The sequence below is a fragment of the Stegostoma tigrinum genome, chromosome 35 (assembly GCF_030684315.1).
Source record: "Stegostoma tigrinum isolate sSteTig4 chromosome 35, sSteTig4.hap1, whole genome shotgun sequence".
NCBI lineage: Eukaryota > Metazoa > Chordata > Chondrichthyes > Orectolobiformes > Stegostomatidae > Stegostoma > Stegostoma tigrinum.
The window spans coordinates 5,082,652-5,101,149 of NC_081388.1; the positions used below are offsets into that span (position 1 = coordinate 5,082,652).

Below are 18,498 nucleotides of genomic sequence, written 5' to 3' on the forward strand. Positions count from 1 at the left end.
AAAAATAATTATAATGTAAAAAGGCTGACATATAGTACACGCAGACATTTAAATGTTTTTACAGATAGATGTAGGGATGAGGCAAACTTTCCCTAATCTACACTGTATTCTGTAAAATGAGAAAACTCTCCTGGATCAATTTAACTTTAGATACCAGTGGCTGTTTATGCACATTCAAAAAAGTTCTATTTAAAATCCCCACACAATTATACCATTTGGCTTTTATTACAAATAAGGTACACATCATATGCCATTTTACAGAAATTAAGTAGAAGCTAGTTATAGATCAATTGACTGAAGTGGTTTACTGTCTGACAATCAACCTCAGCATTTTTTCCAGTCTGAAATAGTCATATTTGACACAAAATGTTAAATCTGTTTCTTCCTCCATAGATGTTGCTAGACTGCAGAGTATTTTCAGAATTTTCTGTTTACATTTTATACCGAACTCCTTTCCTTGTGTGAATTGATTTTAATAATGATGAATGGATTTGTTTAATCAAAGCAGGCATGAAATTTGAAAGGGAGTAAAAATCTGGCAGATTGTAGATGTTGGGCTATATAAAACTTAAATGTAGCCCATACCTGCTCGTATTTCTCCAGCTCTGAGTGATAAATCTGCCGAATTTGTGTCAGTTTGGCTCTATAGTCAGAGTGCTCAATGGAATTATCATTTGGCGATCCACCCGATGCTGCTGCTGCTGCTGCAGCTGCTGCTGATCCTCCACCTTTCTCAGGCCCGGACACACCTTCAGCCAACAGCATATTATCCAGTCTCATCAACTGTGGGTCTGGAGGCTCTTCTTCTTGTACACCTCGGATGCTGAGCACTATGTACAGCAGAAACAGAATGTTGCAGGAAATATCAATAAGATAAGCACTGAAGAAAAAAACTTTTGCCTCTGGTATTAATTGTCAAGGCTTAACACAGCACATTGCTATTTAGGACATTTAGTACATCCATGCCTTTGTTATTTCTAGACTCAATTATTCCAGCACAAGCATGGCTGTTTTCACAAATTCTATCTTCAGTAAACGGTGAGGTCATCCAAAACTCTTCTGCCCTTGTCTTTACTGCAGAAAATGCCATTCTCCTATGAGTGTACTGACCTACACTGGCTGCCGGTGAAGCAATATCTTTAATTTGTCCTACTTACTTCCAAATCCCTCCATAGCCTTGGTCCTCTCAACCTCTCCGTTCTCTTCCAAACCCAGAACTCACCAAGATATATACTGTTCTAATTGTGGTCTCTTGTGCACTCCCAATCATAATTGCTGCATGTTTTGTGGCAGTCCTATCAGTTTTCTTACTCTAACCTTTGGAATCTCCTCTCTTTATGCCTTATATCCTACCTCTTTGATCAAGCTTTTGTCTATTTGTCCAAATAACATGATTAATGTGGTTTGGTGTTATATTTTATTTTGTAGCATTCCTGTGAGGTAGCCTTGGATACCTTCATACATTAAAAGTGTAAAATAAGTAAAGCTTTTATTGTTACAACCAACTTTTGAATAGTTCTGATTAGTGTTTTTTGGAAGGAATATATAAAGAGTTTTCTAAATGGTCTAGTCTTATTTCATGTACCAGAAGTTTGGGTCTTGCTGGTCGTGAATATTCCAAAATTACATCTGCAGTGGAGCTACTGCACAAGTCTACCAACCAAGGTTAGCAAATCATTTCAAAAGTCAATACCCAGCTTATAATTTAAAGTGTGATATTGACAGTTACCATTTCTAACTTCATTAAAATTTTATATTTCTTCAAAATCCGTATCAAAATTAAACTGCAATATTGAATTTTGTCAAATGCCTTTAAAATAATGAAAACTAATTCTCTCAACATCAATAATCTGTTAAAAATATTTATTCCTGATTAATTGTTCCAAAGTTAAAACACTTCAATTTTTCAAAAACATTCATTTTCAGTTATGATCGAGAAAAATTAACCCTCAGTACGACACAGTAAAGTTAGAACATTAAAGAGGAACACATTTCACAAGTATTATTTTGGGCAATGTTATTACTTTTGAGTTTGATATGTTAATATGGTGGTCAGTTTGCACATGTGTGGCATGACATTAACTGATGCTTGCTGGATGAAGGTCACGGTGTGATCTGAGAGATAGCAAGAACTGCAGATGCTGGAGTCAGAGTCAATACTGTGAGGAGCTGGAGGAACACAGCAGGTCAGGCATTATGACAGGTGCAGGCAAGTTGCCATTTCAGGTTACACCCTTCAACAAGGCTGGAGTAGCTGTATTGCAGCATGCATAATTTTTCCCAGATTGTCCAGTAGGAGGAGGATGTTAGCTTTATTCATTCTTCAACCGCTCATCTCAGTCCGGTAAAACAGTTTTGAAACAAATTCCACATCTGGTGTTTCACATACAGCCTAGCATAAAACTCGTGACTAGACCTCAAAAATAATGAATGATTTTCCTCCATCATCCACAATCAATTTTAAACCAACAGCTACAGTCTACCTTCAATCACCTTCAATTGCAGAAACTACATTATCAGACTTTGTACCATATATTGGAAGCTTTAGCTTTCTATATTAATCATCTGAAATTTACATTGTTCACTAGCATAATTTTTAAGAAAACGTGGATTTCCTTACTGATGCTATTCCATTGTTTCAAACAATGCCAATTTAAGGAAGCAATTGCTTAGATTTAGAGATCCCTTTGTTTAATATAATTTACCATGTGTCTTTCAATTGTTTAAATCTATTACATTCCCAACTTTTCCGAATTTTGATGGAAGTTCGGACATCTGAACTGTTAACTCTGTTTCCCTCTTCACATGTCACCTGACCTGCTTAGTATTAGCAAGCTCTTCTATTTTGTTTCTGAAAATCAGTCACTCTAAAGGACAAATACAGTACTGCTGAAGCAGTCCAATTTGACAGCACAAACAGAGCACGGATTCCTCTGCTTACTCCTTGGACTAGCTTTCATAGACATATTGTTGCAGGTCCTATTGCTGAGAAAACAAAAGCAGAGAATTGAGTTAAGAATTCTTAGAGCCCTGGGATCATTAGGAGCCCCTCCACATCTCAGTCCACATTATAAATGTGTAGTAAAATGCAGGGAAAAAGTACTATGCTTATACATTGCGTTTATAATGAAAAGTAAATCATATCTATGTGTTATACTTTAATTCCTATCACATAACATTGACAATATTTTGATGAGAGTCTCCAAATTAACTGCAATCCTTGGCATGGTCCCATGGATTCTTGTGTTGTATTATTTCACCCCCGCACAGAACTTTAAAACTGAATCCAATTTTCTCACTAAGTTTTGCTCTCTTGATCCCTCACTCTCTTTGTGACATGTTTTTACATAGACAAACAACATAACATGCTGAGTTTTAAGTTTTGCACATCCTCGTGCTTATAGAAAGATTGTGTCACATATTCTGCCAAACCAACAGTACACTTGAAACTGGAGTGTCATCATTATATTATGACAACTATTATACTTCACTTCCAGTCCTCCCAAGGCGATATATTGTTTTGGTGTATTCCATTTACACTTCATAGTCACTGTTTTCTCCCTTGTAACTTTTTTCCAGGCTGGTCCCCAATTTCTTGTGCCCAGTATGACACAATGAGATCCTTCAGGAGCAGTGTATATACTCACACCCACAGCTGAGTTACTCCTGGCTGGTACCTCAATGTGCAGTTAACAGTGTTGGCTTTAAGTACAAGATACAGCACCCAACTTTCACTGGTTGCAACTTATTCCTACCTGTGTTCTTATATCTCAATTTTAATTCTTGCTATTTTCATCCCGTGTCCTTTTTCCATTTTCCTGGGCTGTTTCGGTCTAGAGCTCCCTCTGTTAAAGTCTTTGCCTATATCTTTTTAAAATCTCTGTAATTCCCTGTCTGTTTTTTAGGAGCAAGTTCTAACTGCTCCATAGCCTGCTACTCTGAGCCATTCCAAGCTCCAATTCTTCAGCACCTCAACCACCTGGCTCCTTGCCTGCATCTATTCAGACACAATTTCAGAAAATATGCAGCTTAAAACAGAAGTTCCTGGTTTCCCAGCCCATTGGCAGCTAGGATTCAACAGACATAAGGAAGGAGTGAACAATGGCGAGTGATGAGATGTCAAACCTAGGTTCCAACTTCTCTCTCAGGAGAGAAAAGGTTCATGAAAAGTCTTGAGGGAGCATTTCTAAGAACAGAGAGAAGATTTTCCCTGAATTTTGGGTGAAATCTCTGTCAATATCCTGAAAACAGATCATTTGGTCATCATTGTACTGCTGTTTCTGGGAGTTTGCTGAGCACAGACTTAAGCACTCTTTAAATGAAACTTCATTGACCTTAAAAGGATGCAGCTGGTGATCAGGAAAGATGCTGCAAAAATGCAAGTCATTTTCTTTTGTTTACATCTGTTTTGGATTCATAATTGATGGAATAAGTGGCAGAGCAAGAAGGAAGATGACAGGGGGAAGAGGAAACATACAGAATGAAATGAAATGAAATGAAATGAGATGAGATGGCATTAAGAAGAACAAGATAGTGTAATGGAGTTGGGAAGAGAAATGGTGGAGAAGATGACATGAAGAAGAAGCACAATCCTTCAGACTGCTTTCTACTACTGTCCTGCAACCCTTCATCCAAAAGTAGGCCAAAAATACTGGCTAATTTGCAACCCAAAAAGCAATCTTTAACTTCAAACTACAAAATGAGTTTAGACTGATTGAGATATAAATTTGAGTGAGAAAGACCAGGATGGGCGGCGGGGGGACTGGAGAGAAAAAAAAAGCACAAGGAAGAGAGAGATAGAGACAGAGAAAGAAAGAAAATGAAAAAGTGAGCAAGAAAGAAGAAATAATGAGATGGAGATGAGAGAGGGGTTAACAATAAAATACAGAAAAGTAAAGACACAATGGACAGAAATTAAATTATACAATGAGACAATGACATATTCAGAGTAATTACCATTAAAAAACCAAACAAGGGAGAAAAATAATTGCAGAACGAGAGCCAGCAGCTTGAAGGTAACAGACAGGCAGCACAAGAGGCTAATAAGTTTCTAGATGCACATACCACACATTTGTCAAACATATAAATTTATATCTCATATTTTAGAAACCATACAAAGAGAATTTGGGCCACTTACAACTTAAAAATTTCACCTTCCAAACAAGCCCAGCATATTGCCAAAAAGGAACGGGCTCCTATCTGACACCATATAGAAACTGGTCAGAGTGGGGAAAGACTACTTTTAAATTTCAAACTTTAAACTTTGACGTGAAAATTATTCCAATAAGAAAGATTATTTGTTCATTCAATCTGTGAATAGGAATATTAGCATAGAGTAAATTGGCAAAATCTAACAAAGAAACAGACTTGAAGATTTCTGTTGTGACAGATGGTTTACTAGCATGTCAAGTGACTATGAATCACTAAATCTGGAAAGACTACCAACAGCCAACTGAACTGGAAATAGGGTCTGTAAATCACTGATTTACATCTTTTTTCGTTGTTGTCGTTAGCACACTGGCAAATAGCTTGTGATGAGGAAAGCAGTTAACTAGGTGCAATTCTGTGGCTTGGTGAAAATCTGCCTGCATGTAATTTGGAGTTGCATTAATGTAGATAGTAGGGGGCTCTCTTGTAGTGCATTGGTAATTTCCCTAATGCTGGACTGGGAGGCCCAGGTTGAAATCCCACCTGCTCCAAATTTGAACAGGTTGATAACAAAATAAATTGAAAAATAAAAAAGACAGTATTCCAATAAGCTCCTGGATGAATTTCAGGTGATAATCAATAATAAGTGTTTCAATACACACATGAATTAAGAGCAGCTCCTGAGCCTGCACTACCATTCTAGAAATTCATAATTGATTTGATTATGACCTCAACTCCACATTTCTACCTCCCCTCTTAACTATTTACTTCCTTCAAAGGTTATGGGGAGAAAGCAGGATTAGGCTATTGAGTTGGATGATCAACCATGATCATGAAGAATGGTGGAGCAGGCTCGAAGGGCCAAATGGCCTCCTCCTGCTCCTATCTTCTTTGCTTCTTAGTCAAGAATCCATCTGTCTCTGCTTTAAAAATATTCAATGACCCTTCCTACATTACCAGCCAGGGAAGGCAGGTCTCTGAACCCAAGAAATGAAAAAAAGCCTTCATCCCTGTCATGAATGATTTTTAAACTGTATCCCCTAGTTCTAGTCTATGCTAAAAGGGGAAACATTCTTTCAGATTCCAACGTAGGAACATAAGAATAGGAGTAGGCCGTGCCAATCAGATATCCTAAATTATTCTAGTCCCATTTGCCAGCATTTGGCCCCATATCTCTTTAAACTCTTCCTATTCATTTTCTCATTAAAATGCCTTTTAAATGTTGTAATTGTTCCAGTCTCCACCACTTCCTCTGGAAGCTCATTTCATAAATGTACCACCCTGTGCAAGAAGAGCTCACCCCTTAGGTCATTTTAAATCTTTCCCCTCTCACCTTAAACCTATGACCTCTAGTTTTGGACTCCATTATTCTAGGAAAAAGGCCTTGGTTATTCACCCTACCCACGCCCCTGTCACAAAAACCGAGATAGTGAAAAGTGTTGTTTTGCATTCTAACCAGATAAATCATACCTTACCTAAGTGCATCAGGGTAACAGAACAGAATGCAGAATATAGTTTTACAGCTGAGAAGGTGCAGAGAAAGATCAACTCTAATATATGAAAGGTCCTTTCATAAGTCTGATAACAGTGGGGAAGAAGGTATTCTTGAATCCATTGGTACATGTTTTCAAGCTAACTTCAGACAGGTCTAACTTTGTGACATCAGAAAATGTGGATGTATGACTTTCTATGCCATTATTCAAGTTGTTAATAAATGAAGTGCATAGTTGACACCTTAACACAGATCTTTATAGGACACCAATGGTCGTATTCTGCTAATTTGAATACATACTCATTATCCCTACTTTCTGTTGCCCAACCCTCAACCAATTTCTCAACAACATCAGTAACTTGCCGACAATTGCGTGGGCCTCTGCCTTAGTTAACAATTTCTCATGTGGGACTTCATCAAACACATTCTGGAAGTCTGTATAAACAATATTCACAGACGTACACATATGCCTGTGATCAATTCACATTATGTGAAGCTTCAGTATTATCTACTGTCTGGAGTCCCTTGCCACAAGCACTCTTGACCATATCATGCAGCATAATGAATCATAGCCAGTAAGAAGCTGTGATACAACAGCAATGTTTGGCTCCCTGGATAGGTGGATCCTAGCCAAAAAGCACTTGCAATTTATCCATAGCCTGCCTATGGTGCAGGAGCTGCTCACTTCACACCTTAGACTATCGAACACTGTGTAACACGAAAGATGGTTAGGCTCTGTACCTTTAATTTTGCAGTTCTGATTAGATAGATATTCTCACATATAACTGACAGTGAAAAGTGAACACATATTTACAAATGTAACAACTCATTTTCAATGATGGGTTACCTGTGCCAGTACACATATATGCAAGGCAAGTCAAGGATGCTGTATCAGGTAGGCATAAGTGAGTGAGCACTAAGTGGGTGAGGTAGCAGCCCTGAGATGCAGCCTAGTTCAATCTGTGAGCTTGGTGCCTCTCCAAATGTGCAGAGTCCCTACAGCACCATTCCAATAAAAAAATGCCTGTGCTGACCAAGGTGCAGCACTGAATTGCTGAACTGTACTGTATTTGAATTGCAGATGTGCCAAGATGATGTGGTGAGGTTGACTGTGTCAAATACCAATGTCCATGGACATGGAGTGCGTACGATCACTGTCCATGAAGCATGCCCCAAGATGGTGTCTAGTGTCCAAGATGGAGATCCAGAGGAGCAAGCAACAAGCTGGAACTTGCCAGATACCTGCTCTGACTTTCTTGTCAAGAAATCAAGGCAGGAAGTTTCTATTCAACAGCTGGGAGAATAGAAGACTACATAGTAATGAGGTCAGATTAAGTAGTAATGAAGGTGATATCAAATAAAAATTCTCATTATTGGGCCTCTCACCATGCACATGCAAGAATCTTATCTCAAGGTCAGGGACTGGGTTGGAAAATGCAATTCTTTTGGTCTTAATGTCAAGAATGGCCTTGCTTGATGTCTCAATTGATTTTCTTTGATTTCTTGCCATAGTTCATGCTGTTCAGGGCCTGAGAACATTCCACCCATACAGTGTAAGTGTCAACATCAAAAGTGATGCACCTCACACAAGCCTGTATCAGATACTAAGTTTAAATATGAAGCGACCAGAGGCAAAAATAGCACTTCAGGCAAGTGCGGATGCATAATTTTATGAAATTTGCTCCAAGATCAGAGTGAAGGGTTGAGTCACAGCATAATCAAATGAAACAAAGCATTTGTTTTATAAGTGAGCTACCCACCTGGACAAAGTTTTCAAACAATTAAAGGATCAGATCATGAAACTAGTTACAGAAATTCTGGCACAAACAAAAAGAGGTAGCTCTTTAAAGTGATGCATCACAGATCATGGTGACTTCATACATGTCATGCATACTGACTGAAGCACCAAATAATTATGTAGAAATAGAAAAGTTATCCTTCTTAACAAAAATCTTTGATCAGATATGGGTGTTGCTGATGAGGCCAGCATTTATTTTCCCTCTGTAGTTCACCCTTGAACTGAGTAGGTATCTAGGCCATTTCAAAGGGCAATTAAGAGTCAACCACATTGCTGTAGGTCTGGAATCGCAGGTAGGCCAGATTGAGTAAGGATGGTAGATCTGCTTCCCTAAAAGGGCGTGAGTGAATCATATGGGTTTTTTATAACAAACAGTGATGGTTTTCTGGTCACACATCACTGAGCCTAGCTTTCAATCATTGATTTCTTTTATGTCAAATTTATATTCTACCAAGTGCCCTCATGGGATTTGAACCTGCAATTCCAAGGCATTAACATGGAACTATAGATTAATAATTCAATTAAATTATCATGACAGATCATCCCTCTCAGCCTGGGTGAATTGGAATGTAAAATCTTTTATCTATATACAGAGCACAAATGTGCTTGCGAGCAGCACAATGCAAGAGAAAAAGGGAATTTTTATTCAAAGGTCTCTACCAAGATTACGGTTATTTGTCCTTTGCTGTTTATTCCTTATTTTCCGACTCAATCACTCCCAAGAGTTCTCCAAGACACCATTTCAACAGGACGTTTGTCATGTTTGTTACCCATACTTGTACACCACATTTGTTTCTTCAAATGCCTAAAACAGGCAGATTTGATTGGTGAAACAGCCTCTACTGTGACCTATGACTCTACAGCAGATGATGGTGCCTGGAATGTGAAAACAGATTGTACCAACCATTATGGAGGATTACACCTCCATAAGTGATGTCCAAAGATCTACTTTCATAAAGAACATTAGCTCTTTGCTTAAATCTTAAAGCTGGTAAACAGCAGGGAGGTAGCTGAAATTAATGCAAATATTGCAGTTACCTCCTGTATTGCATCTTTTCAACTCAGTTCAGTAGAAGTGATATTTTCACACATAGGGCCATCTTCTCACCTAGCAATTGTGCCACCTCAATGCATTCAGGCAAACACCGAATCCTAGCAGCATACCCACATATTTTATCTTTTTATTGGTTGAATACTTTGAACAAGCACAAGGTTAGAAAGCAGAAATGGCATTCCAAACGCTTGGACTAAAAGGAAGCAGCAGGCCAAAACACATTGAATGCCTTCATCATTCACTGCAAGGAATAGTGAAAGCTCCACTGATTGATACTTGGATGTGTCTTGAAACTTCAATTGCTGTGAGGCGATATAGTCTGTTGGGGAAAAACGGGGTGGCATTCATGGATGCTGATATGTAGCTGGGCCTAATGTGAGGAACATGATTAAGATTTAAGGCTTAATAAGCATTGTGCACACATGTATTGCCCATGCTTCAAGCAAACAATGCACGTATTCAATGTAATACAGAACAATGGGTGTAATGGTTCTGGACAAGCCTTGGGCCTCTAAGCTCAATAATATGGGGAGACGATTCTCAATGTGCATCACATTTGGCAGTGGAGAGCATATTACCAGTTCAGTGTTTGCTGTAGCTGTAAGCTAAATGCAAAATGAGTGGAAAGAATTCAAACTGTTACATTTATTGCCATATGACATTACTAAGTCGAGATAAATTTTGGTCTAATGTAGACAAATGTGAGGTTATCTACTTTGGAAGCAAAATCAGTGAGGCAGATTATCATCTGAATGGCGAATGGGAATGGAGGAAGGACAATGAGACCTGGCTGTCCTTGTACACCAATCGCTGAAAGTAAGCATACAAATGCAGCAGGCTGTTAAGACACCAGGAGGATTTGAGTACATGAGCCGAGATGCCTTGCTGCAATCATGTAGGGCCTTGGTGAGATCACATCGGGAACATAAAAACAAGAAGTACTGGAGAACGTTAGCAGGTCTAGCAATATCTGTACAGAGAGTAATAGAATTCGTGTCTTGAGTCTAATGGCCCTCATCAGAACTGAAAATAGTTAGCAAAGGGTGGTATTAATGCTGATGATGGAGTGGGGGTGATAGTGGGCAAAGTACATGCAGATGGTGCCTCGGGGAGGTGGGGTGAGTGATAGGCTAAAGGGGATAGGCAAAATAAAACATTGTTGATGACAAGCCAAGACAGAGATAAATTCTTCAAAGATAGTAGGAACTGCGGATGCTGGAGAATCTGAGATAATAAGGTGTACAGCTGGATGAACATAGCTGCATCAGAGGAGCAGGGAGGCTGATGTTTCAGGCCTAGACACTTCTTCAGAAATGGGGAAGAGGAAGGGAGGGTTCTGAAATAAATAGGGAGACAGGAGAGGCGGACAGAAGATGGATAGAGGAAAAGATAGGTGGAGAGGAGATAGACAGGTCAAAGAGACGGGATGGAGCCAGTAAAAGTGAGTGTAGGTGGGGAGTTTGGGAGGAAATAGGTCAGCCCAGGGAGGATGGACGAGTCAAGGGGACAGGATGAGGTTAGTAAGTAGGAGATGGGGGTGAGGCTTGAGGTGGGAGGAGGGGATAGGTGGGAGGAAGGACAGATTAGGGAGGCGGGGACAAGCTGGGCTGGTTTTGGGATGCGGTAGGGGGAGGGGGGATTTTCAAGCTTGTGAAGTCCACATTGATACCATTAGGCTGCAGGGTTCTCAAGCAGAATATGAGGTGCTGTTCCTGCAACCTTTGGCTGGCATCGTTGTGGCACTGCAGGAGGCCCAGGATGGACATGTCATCTGAGGAATGGGAGGGGGAGTTGAAACGGTTCTCAACCGGGAGGTACAGTTGTTTAGTACGAACCAAGCGTAGGTGTTCTGCAAAACAGTCCCCAAACCTCCGCTTGGTTTCCCCGATGTAGAGGAGGCCTTAACGGGAACAGCGGATGCAGTACACCAGATTAACAGATGTGCAAGTGAACTTCTGCTTGATGTGTAAAGTTTTCTTGGGGCCTGGGATGGGGGTGGGGGCGGAGGTGTAGGGGTAGATGTAGCACTTCCTGTGGTTTCAAGAAAAAGTGCCAGGTGTGGTGGAGCTGGAGGGGAGTGTGGAGTGGACAAGGCAGTCACAGAGAGAGTGGTCCGTCCGGAAAGCAGATATGGGTGGGGAGGGAAAAATGTCTTTGGTGGTGGGGTCAGATTGCAGATGGCAGAAGTGTCAGAGGATGATGCGCTAGATCCAGAGGTTGGTGGGGTGGTACGTGAGGACGAGAGGGATTCTGTTTTGGTAGTTATTGCAGGGAGGGGCTGTGAGGGTTGAGTTGTGGGAAATGCAGGAGAAATGGTCGAGGGTGTTCTCGACCACTGAGAGGGGGGATGTTGCGGTCCTTGAAAAACGAGGACATCTGAGATGTATGGGAGCAGATGCGGCGGAGGCAAAGGAATTGGGAATAGGGGATGGCATTTTTGCTCTGATGGCATAAATGTTGTGTCATGTGCTAATGAGGCCTGTAAACAGTTGAAAATGGGTTGGCTGTACTGGGAACAACCTGTACAAAACAAGGTCTAAAGGTATGGCGGAAGGGTAAACAACATGGAAGACGGTGTTCACAGAAGTCCTACCCAACATTACTTCAGCTTATCATTAGCAATCTATTTGTTTACCTATCCCCTTTTCTCTTTCTCCCTCTGAGCACCATCGCCATGTACACTATTCACTGCCCTGCACCCCCCAAATCTTTAATCAGAATAAATATCACCCTTTCACAGAAATTTTCAATTCTAACAAAGGGTCCTTGGACTTGAAATGTTAACTTTTGTTTTTCGCCCTGCAGGTGCTGCTAGACCTACTGGATTTCTCCAGGATTTTTTGTTTTTGTACAAGATTTCCAGCTTCTCAGACTGGATTGGTTACTCACTGGAGTTTAGAAAAATGAGGCAAGATCTTATAGAAAGCTATAAAATCCTAACAGCCTAGACAAATTAAATGCGGGAAGGATTTCCCAATGAGTGGGCAGTCAGAACCAACTATTTAGGACTGCAATGAGAAGAGATTTCTTCACGAAAAGAGTGGTGAGCCTGTGGGATTCTCAGCCACAGAAAGCAGTTGAGGCCAAATATTGAATGTTTTCAAGGATTTCAATGTAGCTCTTAGGGCTAAAAGAATCAGAGAGTACAGGAAGAAAGTGAGAACATGGTACATACTTGGCTGGTCAGCCATGATCATACTGAATTGCACAGCAGTCTCAAAGGATTGAATAGCCTACTTCTGCTCCTATTTCCTACATTACTCTGTTTCTATGAAACATATAGGTCTAAAGATCAATAAGTCTCCTGGACTCGATAGGGTCCATCCTACAGTTTTACAGAGATGGTGGGTGTATTGGTTGTAATCTTCCAGGAATTCTTAGATTCTAGAAAAGTCCCAGGAGATTGGAGAACTACCAATATAACATCTTTATTTAAAAATGGTTGGAAACAAAAAACAGGTTACTATAGGACAGTTAACTTAACATCTGTTATTGGAAAATTGTTAGAGTCTGTTACAAACGATGTAATATCAGAATATTTAGAAATACGTAATATGATCAAGAACATGAAGGGGAAATCACATTGGACAAATTTACTAAAATTCTTTAAGGAGGTAACAAGCAGAATAGATAAAGGGGAAATAGCAGATGTAATATATTTGCATTTTCATAAGGTATTTAGTAAGGTGCCATGCAATAGCCTATTTAAAGTGTTGGGGTTGTTTATTAGCATGGATAGAGGACTGGGTAACTAATAGAAGACAAGGAGGTGGGATAAGTCGGCATTTTCAGGATGGCAACCTAAACCAATGGTGTGCCACAGAGATCAATGTGCTGGAAGTGGTTCCAAGAAGGTTTACTAAACCATTATCTGAAATACATGGATTGCATTGTGAGGAAAGGCTAGACAGGCTAAGCCTGAATCCTCTGGAGTTTAGAACATTCAGAGATGATATAATTGAAACATATAGGATCTTAGGCGAAGGGGATATGATGAACAGTCACTGGACTCAAAACATTACCTCTGTTTTCTCTCTTCATAGGCTACAAGATCTACAGGGTGTCTCCAGAAAATTTCATTTTTGTTTAAGATGCTGAGGGGACCTGACTGGGTAGGTGTTGAAAGCATGTTTCCCCTTGTGGGAGAATCCAGAACTCAGGGTCATAGTTTAAAACTAATGGGTGCCCATTCAAGAGAAACGAGGAAACATTATTTTCTCCCGGTGGCGGGGGGAGCTTGTAAGACTTTGGAATTCTGTTCTTCAAAAGGAAGTTGATTGCAGTATCTTTAAATATTTTTAAGACAGAGGTTCTTGATTTACCAAGGGGAAAAAACATTATTGGGAACATGCAAGAATTTGAGGTTAAAATCGGATCATAGTCATGGAGCCGTACAGCACTGAAACAGACACTTCAGTCTGATACAGCCACACTGATCACATATCTTACATTAATCAAGAGCCATTTGCCAGCATTTAACCCACATTCCTCTAAACCCTTTCTATTCATGAACCCATCCAGATGCCTTTTAAATGTAATTGTACCATCCTTCACCAATTCCTCCGGCAGCTCATTCCATACACACAATACCCTCTGTGTAAAAAAAACTGCCCCTTAGATCCCTTTCCCCTCTCACCTTAAACTGATGCCCTCTAGTTTTTGGACTCTCTTACCCCAGGGAAAATATCTATTCACCCTATCCACGTCCCTCACGACTTTATAAACCTCTATAACGGTCACCCCTCAGCCTCTGATGGCCCAGGGAAAATAACTTCAGCCTATTCAGCTTCTCCCTAAGCTCAAATTCTCCAGCCTTGGCTCCATCCTAGTAAATTTTTTCAGCGCCTTTTCAAGTTTAACAACACCTTTCCTAAAGCAGGAGGACCAGAATTCAATGCAGTATTCCAAAAGTGGCCTAACCAATGTCCTGTATAGCCGCAACATGACCTTCCAGCTCCTATATTCAGTGCGCTGACCAATAAAGGCAAGCGTACCAAATGCCTTCTCCACCACCCTGTCTACCACTTTCAAGGAACAACGAACCTGCACTCCTAGGTCTCTATATCCAGCAACACTCTCCAGCACCTACCAGTAAGTGTGTAAATTCTCAGATAGCAAGAACTGCTAGAGATAACAAAGTGTGGAGCTGGAGGAACATAGCAGGGGCAGGGACAGGAAAGCTAACTTTTCAGGTTGGGATCCTTTTTCTGCTTGTTCTTCTAGCTCCACAATGTATACATCCTGCCCTGATTTGCCATTATGAAACGCAGCACCTCACATTTATCTAAATTAAATGCCATCTGCCACTCTTTGGCCCATCAGCCCATCTGACCATGGTTCCATTGTACTGAGTAACCTTTTTTGCTGTCCATTACACTGCAATCCATCCTTCTTATACAGATCGCTTCTACCGCATGAGAGACTCCAATGATCCAAGAATGTGAATCTTCCTCCCCTGCACCAACTTCTCAGCTACAGCCATGATCTACTGATTGGTGAAGCAGGCTTGAAGAGCCTACTCTTCCCTCCATCACGCTTGCACCAGCTCCTCAAAGAAGCATTTAGTGCCATATCCTTGCACAATATTTCTATCCAGATACTCATTCAATACCCTCTTGAATGCCTCAATTGAACCTGCCGCCACCACCACATATCCAGGCAGTGCACTGCATACCCTAACTAAAGGCAAAGGTAAAGTCACAATAGTTCTAAACAATTATACAGCTGCTCTTTCGTTAAAGAGAGAGAAGACTGGTGGTGAGTTTAATCTGATGACTACCATGCCTCAGGCAAGGGACGAGGTCACGACGGCAGGACCTTCACTATAGCCTCAGATGGGGTAGGAAATGAACTGACGCTGTTGGTGTCACTCTGCATCAGAAACCAGCCATCCAGCCAACTCAGTTAATCGACCCCTATATAACCGAACTACCCACTGTGTGTAAGATTTTTTTCATATCATCTCTGGCTCTTTTGTACATAACTTAAAAATTATGCCCTCTCATCTTGTTCGTTTCAGGGAACAGCTAATCCCTAAATATTCTATCAAGCCAGCTCATGGTTTTGTAAACCTCTACCAAATTTCCTCTCAGCCTTATTCTTTCCAAGGTGATATGTCCTAACTTCTTCAATCTATCGTCATAACTGAAGTTTCTCATTCCTGGAGCCATTCTTGTAAACCACTTCTGCACTCACTCTCAATGGTTTCACATTTTTCCTATAATGTAGGGCTCACAGCTGCACCCAATACTCCAGCTGAGGTTTAATGTCACTTCCTTGTTCTTATACTCTATTCCATTAATGAAGCCAAGGACGCTGCGTGCTTTATTAACTGCTCTCTCCGCCTGCCTTGCCACCGTTACTAATCTGTTCATATACACCCAGGTCCCTCTGCTCCTTTCAAATTATACTCCTTATTTTAGTCTTGCAATGTTGTTCCTACCACTGTGCGTCAGCTCACACGTCTATGCATTGTATCTCATCTGCCATCTATCCATCCACTCTACCAACTTGTCAACATCCTTTGAAGTTCCACACTGTCCTCTTCACAGTTTATAATTCTTCCAAGTGTTATGCCATCTGCAAATTTTGACTTTGTATAACCAAGATCTAGATTACTAATATGTATCAGAAAAAGCAAGGGTCCCTAAATCAACACTTGGAGACCTCCACCACAAACCTGTTCCCAGCCTAAACAATATCCAATGACCATTACTTTTTGTCTCCTGTCACTCAGCCAACTAGTGTCCACATCACTACCACTCCTTTGATACCATGACTTCTCACATACCTCACATCTGTGTATGGCACTGTATCAAACACCTGCTGGAAATCCATGTACACCACATCGACAGTGTTGCCTCTTCAAGCCTTTCTGTTACTTCTTCGAAAAACTCCAGCCAATTATTAAACACAATTTCCTCTTTAGAAATCCATTCTATCCAGAATAGTTGTTTCTAGAAGCTTCTCCACAACCAAACAAACTGACTGACCAGTAACTGTTGGTATTATCCTTGCAATCTTTCTTGAACAATTTTCCAGCCCTCTGGCACTTCCTCAGAGTCAAGGGAAGATTGAAAGATTACAGATTGTGCCACTGCAACTTTTACCCTCACGTCTTTCAAAATCCTTGGATGCATGTCATCCAGTCCCTTGTCAAATTTAAGTACTATCCAAGATTTCTTCCTTATTAAATTTTGCACCCTTCTAGTGATAGAGTTTCCCCCTCTGTCACCGCGACTTGGGAAGCACCTTCCTCTTTTGTAAAAACAGGTGCAAGGTATTCATTTAATACCTCAGCCATGACCATGCATCAATGTCCAAAACCCCTTATGGTCTCTAATCAGGTCAACTCTTCCTTTAAACACTATCATTTATATGCCCATAGAAGACTTTGACGTTCTCCCTTATGTTAGCTGCTAGTCTTTTTCTCATAATTCTTCTTTGTTTCTCTTATTTTCACCTCCTCTCTAAACCTTTGGTATTTACTTTCGTTCTCAATTGTATTTTCAGCCTTGCACCTGTAACACAATTTTTCCTTCTCGTGTTAATTTCTACCTCCTTTGTCATTCAGGGATCTGGATTTGTTTGCCCTACCTTTCCCATTTGAGGGAATATACCTCAAATGTATCTAAAATCACTGTTGTTTGAAGAGACTGTTTTTCCTGTCAAGGTCTTGGTCCAGTCAATCCTTCCCAGCTCTGTTCTTGTTGTACTGAAGTCAGCTCTCTGCTTTTCTATTCTGAATTTTTGCATGTCATTCTCTACCACCATCCTACACCTTACTGAAGTTGACTAATGTCTCCTAAACATTTCCCCCACTGACACAATGCATTCTTTCTTGTTGAACTGGACACATACTGCTATAGGAAATGGTCCTGAACACAACCTAGAAACACTTTTCCTCACCGCCTCATACACTCAGTATACCAGATCATACTTGGGAAATTGAAGGGGTGCTTCCAAATGATTAAAAAATTATCCCTACTCCAAAATGTTGTAATTTATCTGTAATTTCCAGATTTCTTCAAATTCCTTTCCACAATACAGTGGTCTACAGATTATGCTGAGCAACGTAGCCACACCTTTTTAATTCCTTGACTCTAAAACTTCATCTATGAACCTGTTATCCTCTACGCTAGTGCCATTATCCCCAAGTATTTTGTTAGATCTGTTACTCTCATCTACCATTCTCTTTTGGTTTCCATACCCCTGCCAAGTTGGTTTAACGCCCTCCCAACACCACAAGCACAACGCCCCACAATTTGATGGGCACCACATCTGCAAAAATTCACTCCTTCGATCACCAAACCTCAGTATATACCATCTCCAAATCAGAAATTTACCAAGGCTTCTTAGACAGCACCTTCTAAACCCACGACCACTTGTATCTAGGAAGACAATGACCTCCAAGCTATTTGCCATCTTGGCTTCAAACATAATATCCTTCCTTCACTGACGATAAATCAAAATGCTGGAACTCTGCCCCTAGTGGCAATAATAGCGTACCTAAATAAAATGGATTATAGTGGTTCAAGAAGACAGCTCAAGCACACCTTCTCAAGGGCTTCTAGGTATGGGCAATAAATGCTGGTCCAAACATAACACCCAAATTCCATGAATGATTTTTAAAAAAAATCTGCAGGGGGTTTCCATGACTATATTTGGCCTGGTGACATGAGACTTCATGGCGTTCACAACAGTTGTTAAGAGCACTAAAGGCAACTCCTTCCTACTACATACTACTTTGTCACCACTCTGATGGTCATACCATCAAGACATACCAGGGATGGTAATAATGGTGTCTGCTAAGGTATAATTCAGTGAGCACAATTATGTCAGGCTTTTACTTGACTAATCTGTGGGGCTGTTCTCCCAATTTTGGAGAAACCCCCAGAACTTAGTAAGGTGAAACTGTAGGCTCAGTAGGGCTGAGTGTGCCATTTCTGGTGCCTAGGTAAAGCCAGATAACCAGTCTGGTTCCATTCTTTTTGATTTTGTTGTGTA

General features: G+C 40.5%; 1 protein-coding gene across 11 annotated transcripts in view; it reads right to left on the reverse strand.

The window, feature by feature from the left end:
- Nucleotides 1-18,498, reverse strand: part of pbx4 (pre-B-cell leukemia transcription factor 4) — a 472,408-nt gene that overhangs the window by 99,465 nt on the left and 354,445 nt on the right. For all 11 annotated transcript variants that reach the window (XM_059639960.1, XM_059639966.1, XM_059639962.1 and 8 more), the window contains one exon: nt 586-830. In XM_059639960.1, the coding sequence (XP_059495943.1) occupies nt 586-830 (245 nt within the window). The remainder of the gene's footprint in view (nt 1-585; nt 831-18,498) is intronic.